General features: G+C 40.6%; 1 protein-coding gene across 2 annotated transcripts in view; it reads left to right on the top strand.

Moving 5' to 3' along the window:
* Nucleotides 1-695: 695 nt before the first annotated feature.
* Nucleotides 696-11,521, top strand: part of LOC117252579 (gelsolin-like) — a 24,253-nt gene continuing 13,427 nt past the window's right edge. The window contains exons 1-3 of one of the 2 annotated variants that reach the window (XM_078171110.1): nt 696-779; nt 992-1,045; nt 4,152-4,352. In XM_078171110.1, the coding sequence (XP_078027236.1) occupies nt 4,160-4,352 (193 nt within the window). In that variant the 5' untranslated portion in view covers nt 696-779; nt 992-1,045; nt 4,152-4,159. Of the gene's footprint in view, nt 780-911; nt 1,046-4,151; nt 4,353-11,521 lie in introns of those variants that run through there. The other variant, XM_078171111.1, reaches the window with a different exon arrangement.

Below are 11,521 nucleotides of genomic sequence, written 5' to 3'. Positions count from 1 at the left end.
ACGTGCAATAGATGTCGTACAAGTCAATAAAACAACATGATGAGACGTGAGAGCTGTTAACGTGAAACATGTTTGAAGTGTTTCTTCTGAGTTTATGATGAAACATTTAACAACACATCAGAAGTCTCATTTATCAAACTGTGTGTAGGACCCAGACTGTGCACCAAAAATGATGTGTCACTTTCCACCATGAGGCCGCTCCTCACCGCCTGTGTCACCAGTTTAACGTCTCCTACATGTCTGTCAGCACGGGTCAGAGTTTCAAGTCTGTTTTTATATATCACAACATTAGAGTGTGAGGGGGCATATCCTTCCGTCAGGACTCGTTCTGTGTGTACGCAGTGTTGAGACATGAGACCTCAGGTGAGGAAATCATGTCATTTTATCTGACTGTGTGTTTTCATTCCCTGAGGTCAGACTGACAGGTTCTGTGAGCTGCAGCTCAGGTGGGAATCCTGGGACAGCAAAGGAACGTCCCACCCTACTCTGCCTCTGATTGGCTCACCCTGACATTCCTACCCTCACGCTGACTAATCTCACTTGTGCTCACCCTCACCCTCACCAATCCCATCGACCAAGGCAACGAGTACGAGCCAATCAGAGGCAGAGGGGGGCGGGACGTTCCTTTGCATTCCTAAAATGCAAAGTTTCCAGGTGTGACACAAAGAGAGACTTTGGGAAGAACAGGAAGTGAAGTGTTCATGGTGTCATATATTTAAATGTGAACAAACAGAGAGGAGGTGTTCACCCTGTCATCCTGCTGCTGTTGCTGCTGCTGTGTATGAACACACACACACACAGAACATATATGTGACACACAGATGGTGTGTATGTGCTGCTGATTTATTCAGCAGTCGTCAGAGCTGAACAGTTTCAGGCTCGCTGGGTCTCTCTCTCTCACACACACACACACACACACACACACACACACACACTGATGATGATGTGTTGGACAGGTAGAGTTACCTGCAGCCCCTCCCTCCTTTGTCAGTGTTTCAGGTGAGCTGAGTCTCTGCAGCAGTTTGTGTCCAGCTGATCACGAACGGTGAGTTTAAACTTCACTCCTTCACCTGCTGCTGCTCATTTATTCTGTCATTCATCCGTTCATTGTCTGAAACCAAATGTCAGGTTTTCTTCTTCAGACTGACTCTGTGCTCACAGACAGACAGACAGCTGATGAATTCATTCATGTGTTCATTTTTGCTCAAAGTTTCTGGTCTGAAAAACTCATGATTTTCTACCTGAGAGCTGCAGCAAATTAACACACCTGGGGTCGTATTCACAAACATCCTGAGAACTCGTATGTGCTGTATCGTAGGCAACTGGACTTGCTTGCGTTTCTTGAGGACGTTTCGCCTCTCATCCAAGAAGCTCCTTCAGTTCCAAATGACTGGGACCAAGTTGCAGAGTACTGACTCTGAAACTAAGAGCTCACATGACCCCTACAACTCTGTAAGGGTTCCCACCCACACAGGGTTCATAGCCTGCAACTTCGTACCAGTCATTTAGAACTGAAGGAGATTCTTGGATGAGTCCAGTTGCCTACAACACAGCACTTATGATTACCATGACCTGGATGACTGAGAATCTTCACCGACATCCTGAGAACTCTCTCACAGAGCTCCTGACTGTCAGTAAGGAGTCTGAGCTCAGGAGTGATTTAGAAAAGTTCTCAGAGCGACTCAGAGCGAGGAGGCTTTGTGAATATGGCCCCAGAAGCTCTGTTTAAACCTTCTGTCTGTCTGTCTGTCTGTCTGTGTCTCTGCCTGTCTGTCTCTCTGGGTGAGTCACTTCCTGTTTCTCTCAGCTGCAGTTTGTGCTGGTTTTTTCCACAGAGGCTGTGACAGCTGAACTCAGAACTAAACTCACAGAAACTTTTCACTTTTTCTTGTCTGAACTAATGTTTGTTTATTTTAGTCTTTAACAAACAAACCTGAGACGAAAACAACAGCTGAAAAGTTTTACGAGTTCCTGCTCTGCAGACTGCAACATGTCGATCAGACACACTGGTCATCAATGACTACTCAGATGTTATCATTTAATTTAAAGAGTCAGCGATTAATGTAAATAAACTTTTTAAATCAACGACTTTTTAAGAAGTCATTTTACTTAAAAAGTCACATCATTAAATAAATTAGAAAAAGATGAAGAGGACTTTAAAAGTTTTCATTAAGGTTTAACTCACTATCAAACGGATGACATCATGGTGTTCAGGCGTTGTGTGGCTCCGCCCATTGGCGGTGACATCATGAGCTGTGTTGAGCCCGGACACAATGCAACAAAACGTTTATTTAAACAGAAACTTAGGTGTGTCGGACACGCTGTCGTGTTCACAGCTGCTGTTTAAAACAGAAAATAAAATATCCACCTTATTTTCAAACACGGAAGTAAATAGTGATCAACTTCCGTTTTTTTGTGCGTGACTTCCGGTCAGCCGCTTTCCCTCATGCTTTCCCTTACCGGAGCTAACGGTGCAAGCTATGTTTTTTTCAATTTTCAGTTATTTATGTTAGTCAATCACTTAGTTAGTTAGTTAGTTAGTTAGTTAGTTAGTTAGTCTGTGTATTTTGTATAACGTTAGATAACTGTGCCCACGTTTCCGTTATAACGGAAATTTATTCCCTCTAAACGCGAATAAATCGCACGTCAATCATAAACTATGAACCAAAAAAGCACAATCTATCCCGAGTGAGACAAACTGCTTGATCCCCGTCTCCAGTGTACCAGCAGAGAACCTGCAGAACCGAATCAGTGAAAAAACACAGCGGGCTACACAGCCTCTCTACCTGAGCAGCTGAAGCTGCGGCTCACACCCTCGACACACAGACACACAGACGGTGCTTCTGCATGCCAGCCACACGTGTGCGCAACTGTGAGAAATAAATATGTGAGGTGTACGCTGCTTTTCTATCTTTTTTTCCCTTTTCTTTCTTTCTTTCTGTCAGCGACATACACTCCTAACACAGGACGGGTTGTTTTAATTGACTGAGTTGATCATTAAGCCATAGTGATGCGCGGATCGGCTCTGATAGCACCTGAATCAGCATGTACGCATCAACCATCCAGCCGTTACAACATGATTGAGCTAGCAAAGCAGTTTTCAATCAATCAATCAATCAATTTTATTTATAAAGCCCAATATCACAAATCACAATTTGCCTCACAGGGCTTTACAGCATATGACATCCCTCTGTCCTTATGACCCTCACAGCTGATCAGGAAAAACTCCCCAAAAAAACCCCTTTGTTGGTTGGTTTTGTGTTGCTATGTGTGGTATTTATTCAGTTTTGGGAAATCACGATGTCTAGAAAGCATCAGTGGCTGCAGCTGACAGGGACAGCTAACGTTAACACCAGCAGCAAAGCTAACATCAGGATCGTCATCCGTTAAAAGCCTCCCGTTGTCGGATACGACATGAAACTACTCCAGTTAGCTCAATCATGTTGTAACTAAGACATCCGCTGGAGAAAATATTTTTTTCACGGACCACTTTGTGAGTTTAGTGAGTTATTACAGACATGGCTAACGGCTAACGGCTAACAGCTAACGGTTAGCCCAGCTAATCTACGATAACCATGTTATTAATTACACACAGAGAAAATACTAATGTTTGTTCAGTCATTGTGTTTATAGACTTTACAAACATCAGATTAGTCTAAACGGTGATATAGTGACGTGAAAAATGTGATATATACATATATATAGCTAAACTCAGCAAGGTAAACAACAAGGCGATTCCCATTTACACAGTGGTAAGAGTGCTGGACAGGAAGTGTCGCACAAAAAAACGGAAGCTGGCTGCGTTCTGTTTTGCCTCCGTGTTTCTGTGAAAAATAAGGTGGATAAGTACAATCAGTAAAAATCTGGGAACTGTACTTCAGAGACTGTGGGTGTGTCTCAAAGTCGAGGATCCTTCCTCACTGCAGGTGACACCATGGTGTTCAGATGTTGTGTGGCTCCGCCCACTGCAGGTGACACCATGGTGTTCAGATGCTGTGTGGCTCCGCCCACTGCAGGTGACACCATGGTGTTCAGATGTTGTTTGGCTCCGCCCACTGCAGATGACACTATGGTGTTCAGATGTTGTTTGGCTCCGCCCACTTCATATGATATCATGTTGTTCAGGTGTTGTTTGGCTTTGCCTACTGTAGGTGACATCATGGTGTACCATCCAGAGTTCGACCGTGCGGGTAAGAAGGCGGGGCTTCAGGTGTGGCGGGTGGAGAACATGGATCTGGTTCCTGTTCCTGAGAGTCTGATTGGAGGGTTCTACACTGGAGACGCCTACCTGATTCTCCACAGCACCGAGACTCGTGGAGGAAAGATGCAGTACGACCTGCACTACTGGCAAGGTACTGCAGTACACCATGTACTTTTTTTGTTTTTTCTTTTTTACACTAATTATATTAATTTTAAAGTTAACAAGACAGAAACATCAGGACAACAAAAGACATACAAATCACTGCATGGAAATAATAATAATAATAATAATAATAATAATAAAATAAATAAAAAATAAATAAATAAATAAGTAAATAAGTGGCTGAATGAATGATAATAACAATAATCATAATAATAATAATAAAGAGAGGGAAAAAGAAAAGTGAAAAAAAAGAAACAAAAACTGACTAACACAAAAACACCTACACAGCGTCAAACAGACAGAAGGCAGATACAAAATGTAGCATCGGGAGTCATCAAATATAGTGACTAAATCATAACCTACTAAGAATGACTGTGCCCAGTTTTTTCAGACCATGCCAAACCAGTCAAGCCCCTCCAAAGGGCATGGGCCCCATCTTCCCCAGTATAGTAGAGAAAAAATATAGAAAAAATTGAATGGTTTGTTTTTCATGACATGTCAGCTTCATTAAAAGTATAGCTGCAAATTAAAAGCAACAATAGATGTAAAAACACACAGAGACAATGCATCTGAACATTTATACCTCCGACCGCGGCAGCGGCTGAAAATTATACATTTTGATACATACAGGTATACATATTGCAAAACTGTGTAAAAGCACACCAAAGCATACATTTTAGTTTCCAAATATTTATTTGAAAACGAAACCATTCATACGGTCAATAAAAAAACATTTTGTTAATAATAAAAGACGAATGTAATCTCAACAGTGGCCGCGCCAGCCGGCGGGACTGAGGCTGAACCGCTTCCAATGTTCATTCATTCATTCAGTCGCGTGTTCAGTGTGTGTGTGTGTGTGTTGTTAGTATGTCAGAGAGGTGGAGTATCAATAAAAAAAAAGTTTCCACTAATTATTTCGGTTAATCACCACTTTCAACTGGGGACACAGTGCAGCAGCAGCAAAAACAAAGGCATTATAAAAAGCCGACAAATATTGTTAATTAATTGACATGAGACACTGGAGAGGTTGTCAGTCCTATTCTATAGTCTGTAATACTTTTTTTTTATTTTATCATAACTTCTCGGAAATTACTCAAAAATGCATTCATTGTGTGCTTCTGAGCACACGGGCAGCATAAACAGTGAATATGATGGTCTGGCAGATTGTTGCGGCGCTTGGAGGCAGTTGACAGTGACAGTTTTGTCAGCAGCCGTTTTTCTTCCTGCCAATAACCTATGGCTGAGGCAACTCCAGCTCCAACTCCGCTCATGTGCTCTGACTCAGGCATCAGAGCCTCTGAGCTACAGCGATAGATGCATTGGCGCTGTCCATGGTGCTTTACACTGGGACCGCCAGGATTACAGCGCCCCTCCAAGCGCAGCAGTCCCACCGGCTGGCGCGGTCACTGTTGAGATTACATTCGTTTTTTATTATTAACAAAATGTTTTTTTACTGACAATATGAATGGTTTCGTTTTCAAATAAATATTTGGAAACTAAAATGTATGCTTTGGTGTACTTTTACACAGTTTTGCAATATGTATATAGCCTACCTGTTTGTATCAAAATGTATAATTTCGGTCGGCGGTATAAATGCTCAGAAGTCTAATGTGTTTAATTTTTGTACCTTAAAGGCTTCAGAAAACATACAAGACACATTTTTAGTAAAAGTCATAGGAAGTGAAGCTTGTAGTTTTTATCTAAATAGAGTTATTTGCATTATAAAAACCGTCGTGGCGGCTCTAGGACAAGTGCACTTACATTGATCACTTCCATAAAATAAAACGAGAAATTGGAGATGATTGGAAAAATTGTTAAAATTAAATTAGGGGACTGATCACAGATGTATTGACTCTGTGTGTTTTTACATCTATTGTTGCTTTTAATTTGCAGCTATACTTTTAATGAAGCTGACATGTCATGACAGTCAAACATCCCCCCGGGATTCCGGGATTCCGGCAGCCAATCAGCGTTGAGCTGCAAGCGACAGGACCCAGCGAAATACCGCTTCAGATGAGATTTCTCATCTCAAGTGACGAGCGAAAAATCGCTCTGTCGCTGTCGCTCGGAGCCCGAGCGATTTTTCTCCCGGGCAAATATACACTCAATCGCCCGTTTGCATTGACTTTGTATGTAAAATCGTTGCTAGCGGAAAAAAAAAAAAAAAAACAGGTCTGGTGTGAACACGAATCCAGACGGTGACCAGTGAAAAGGGGCAGAACAAGTAGGGGGCCCGGATAGTTCAGGGGTCAATGGCATTGCCTCACGGCCGGGCTCCACTGGGCACATCAGCAGTGCGACACGTCTGCAGCACAAGTCCCGTAGCAGCTCGCCCCCCTGTTAATCAATTACAGCAGCTCCACCGGCAACGGGAGCGGCGCGACAACTCTCTATTTTACGCGGCTCTTCTACTTTTGTCGTGCTACGCTCCCCTACGCGACCCTCCAGCAGATAAAAACTACATGAAATAGTGTGCTAAACAAGCACAATGTGTTTTTAAATGAATAAACCATTATCAGAGGCGATATGTGATGATTTTTTTCATGCATTTACCCATGTTTATCCGTGATCCTACCGTTTAAACTATGTATTTTAATACAGTTGAAACTGTTTATTGTATTCTATGGAACCCTGCATAAAAAAAAAAAAAAATAAAAAAGTCAATAGGTCTACGCAGGCAATGAAGCCGATCCGAGGGGTGGGAAAGTACTGATGCGAGGTGTGTGGAGTTTGCTACCTGCTTGTTGTTGGAGGTGGAAAATGCTTTAACTTTTTATTTCATGCAGCCTACATGCAGCCTCTCGGCTCAGCAAACGGTAAACAACCCCGCTGGCTTCTCTACGTGTCGCTTCCGTACGCCGTCAGTGGAGCCCAAATGAATACGCCACGACGCTACGCTGACGTGACGCTTACTGTGCATTCACACCAACAGCGTCATGAGCGCCAGTGGTCGCTCAGGTCACTGGCATCGCACTGCCTGGCAGCTCTGGCAGGGCTTGCAGAAGGCTGCCAAGGGGCGGGGCTGATCAGCTGTGCACAGGATGACTCGTAGGATCGACACAAGCCTATTTTACTTACCAGACAAACCAACAATTTCAGATACCCTTCTCCAGGCATCTGACTTCTTCTGGATGTCTCTGTAAATAAACAGAGACACATCATATAGCTCTGGGAAACCAGAGACCGCCACAATCAACTTCTCCTCCATTTTCGTCTTCTCTTTCTTTTTCTTTCACTGTCCCGCCTTGAGAATATCCACAGTCTGTAATTGGCTGCTGCTCGCTACTATTTCGGCGGCATCGCTGCTCATTTGCATAAAGTTGAGCTTCTTTCAACTTAACAGTGACGCTCTGGTCGCTGGCATCGCGCTGCTCGCTGCCGCCGATGCTCCAGACGCCCTTCGTAGCAAGCGTACATTGAAAATGAATGGCTGCCGGCCGCTTATGATGCTCATGACGCTTTTGGTGTGAATGCACAGTTACGTTTGCAGCCGGTGGAGCCCGGCCGTCAGATTTAGAGTAGTTAATTTTATAGCCTCAGAACTGAATGAAGGAGTTAATTATCTCAACTGCTCTGGCCACAGAGGTCTCAGGATTGCTGAGATATAATAAAATGTCAATATAAAGAAATTTATGATGTATGGGACCTATCTCTATACCTGACATTAATGGATCATTTCTCAAGGCTTCAGCCAAGGGCTCCATCGCAAGGGCAAAGAGCAAAGGTGAAACAGGACAGCCCTGTCTACAGCCACGCCGCACTATGAAAGAAGGGGACCTCATACTATTAGTGATACCTGATGCATATGTAGCAGCATAAAGAAGAGATGTCCATTTAATAAAGTTGTCACCTAGGTTAAATTTAGAGAGAGCTCCCAGTAAATGAGGCCACTCAATTCTGTCAAAGGCTTTCTCTGCGTCCAGGGAGATCACAAGAGATTGGGCCTGTGACTCTAAACTAAACTAAACAAGATTTAGCAATCTCCTTATATTGTACCATGTACTAATACCACTAATACCACTGAAACCATTAAAACTACTAATACCACTAATACCACTAATACCACTGAAACCATTAAAACTACTAATACCACTAATACCACTAATACCACTGAAACCATCAAAACTACTAATACCACTAATAAACTGACACCATTAAAACTACTAATACCACTAAAACTACTAATACCACTGAAACCATTAAAACTACTGAAACCATTAAAACTGCTAATACCACTAAAACTACTAATACCACTGAAACCATTAAAACTGCTAATACCACTAAAACTACTAATACCACTGAAACCATTAAAACTACTAATACCACTAATGCCACTAAAACTACTAATACCACTAATGCCAGCAAAACTACTAATACCACTAATGCCACTAAAACTACTAATACCACTAATGCCAGTAAAACTACCAATACCACTAATGCCACTAAAACTACTAATACCACTAATACCACTGAAACCATTAAAACTACTAATACCACTAAAACTACTAATACCACTGAAACCATTAAAACTACTAATACCACTAAAACTACTAATACCACTGAAACCATTAAAACTACTAATACCACTAATGCCACTAAAACTACTAATAACACTAAAACTACTAATACCACTACTGCCACTAAAACTACTAATACCACTACTGCCACTAAAACTACTAATACCACTACTGCCACTAAAACTACTAATACCACTAATGCCAGCAAAACTACTAATACCACTAAAACTACTAACACCACTAAAACTACTAATACCACTGAAACCATTAAAACTACTAATACCACTAATGCCACTAAAACTACTAATACCACTAATGCCAGCAAAACTACTAATACCACTAATGCCACTAAAACTACCAATACCACTAATGCCAGTAAAACTACCAATACCACTAATGCCACTAAAACTACCAATACCACTAATGCCACTAAAACTACTAATACCACTGAAACCATTAAAACTACTAATACCACTAATGCCACTAAAACTACCAATACCACTAAAACTACTAATACCACGAATGCCAGTAAAACTACCAATACCACTAATGCCAGTAAAAGTACTAATACCACTAAAACTACTAATACCACTGAAGCCATTAAAACTACTAATACCACCAATACCACTAAAACTACCAATACCACTAAAACTACTAATACCACGAATGCCAGTAAAACTACCAATACCACTAATGCCAGTAAAAGTACTAATACCACTAAAACTACTAATACCACTGAAGCCACTAAAACTACCAATACCACTGAAGCCACTAAAACTACCAATACCACTAATGCCAGTAAAAGTACTAATACCACTAAAACTACTAATACCACTGAAGCCACTAAAACTACCAATACCACTGAAGCCAGTAAAACTACCAATACCACTGAAGCCAGTAAAACTACCAATACCACTAATGCCAGTAAAACTACCAATACCACTAATACCACTAAAACTACCAATACCACTAATGCCAGTAAAACTTCTAATACCACTAAAACTACTAATACCACTAATGCCACTAAAACTATTAATACCACGAATGCCAGTAAAACTACCAATACCACTAATGCCAGTAAAACTACCAATACCACTAATACCACTAAAACTACCAATACCACTAATGCCAGTAAAACTACTAATACCACTAAAACTACTAATACCACTAATGCCACTAAAACTACCAATACCACTAATGCCAGTAAAACTACTAATACCACTAAAACTACCAATACCACTAATGCCAGTAAAACTACTAATACCACTAAAACTACCAATACCACTAATGCCACTAAAACTATTAATACCACTAAAACTACTAATACCACTAATGCCACTAAAACTACTAATAACACTAAAACTACTAATACCACTAATGCCACTAAAACTACTAATAACACTAAAACTACCAATACCACTAATACCACTAAAACTACTAATACCACTACTGCCACTAAAACTACCAATACCACTAAAACTACTAATACCACTAAAACTACTAATACCACGAATGCCAGTAAAACTATCAATACCACTAATGCCAGTAAAAGTACTAGTACCACTAAAACTACTAATACCAGTAAAACTACCAATACCACTAATGCCAGTAAAACTACTAATACCACTGAAACCATTAAAACTACTAATACCACTAATGCCAGTAAAACTACCAATACCACTAATGCCACTAAAACTACTAATACCACTAAAACTACTAATACCACCAATACCACTAAAACTACCAATACCACTAATGCCAGTAAAACTACCAATACCACTAATGCCAGTAAAACTACTAATACCACTAAAACTACCAATACCACTAATGCCAGTAAAACTACTAATACCACTAAAACTACCAATACCACTAATGCCAGTAAAACTACTAATACCATTAAAACTACCAATACCACTAATGCCAGTAAAACTAATACCACTAAAACTACTAATACCACCAATACCACTAAAACTACCAATACCATTAATGCCAGTAAAACTACCAATACCACTAATGCCAGTAAAACTACTAATACCACCAATACCACTAAAACTACCAATACCACTAATGCCAGTAAAACTACCAATACCACTAATGCCAGTAAAACTACTAATACCACTAAAACTACCAATACCACTAATGCCAGTAAAACTACCAATACCATTAAAACTACCAATACCACTAATGCCAGTAAAACTACCAATACCACTAATGCCAGTAAAACTACCAATACCATTAAAACTACCAATACCACTAATGCCAGTAAAACTACCAATACCACTAATGCCAGTAAAACTACTAATACCACTAAAACTACCAATACCACTAATGCCAGTAAAACTACCAATACCACTAAAACTACCAATACCACTAATGCCAGTAAAACTACCAATACCATTAAAACGACCAATACCACTAATGCCAGTAAAACTACCAATACCACTAAAACTACTAATACCACTAATGCCACTAAAACTACCAATACCATTAATACCACTGATACCATTACTGATACCATTAATTCCATTAATACCACTGACACTACTGACACTGTGACACCTTCTGTGCACACACATACAAATATGGATATATGTTTGAGTAATAATCATCACAATCAGTAACATTCAGAGTTCTGCTCTCT

This window comes from Epinephelus lanceolatus, chromosome 9, assembly GCF_041903045.1.
Source record: "Epinephelus lanceolatus isolate andai-2023 chromosome 9, ASM4190304v1, whole genome shotgun sequence".
In the NCBI taxonomy this organism is placed as follows: Eukaryota; Metazoa; Chordata; class Actinopteri; order Perciformes; family Serranidae; genus Epinephelus; species Epinephelus lanceolatus.
This window is presented reverse-complemented; position numbering and strand designations above follow the sequence as displayed.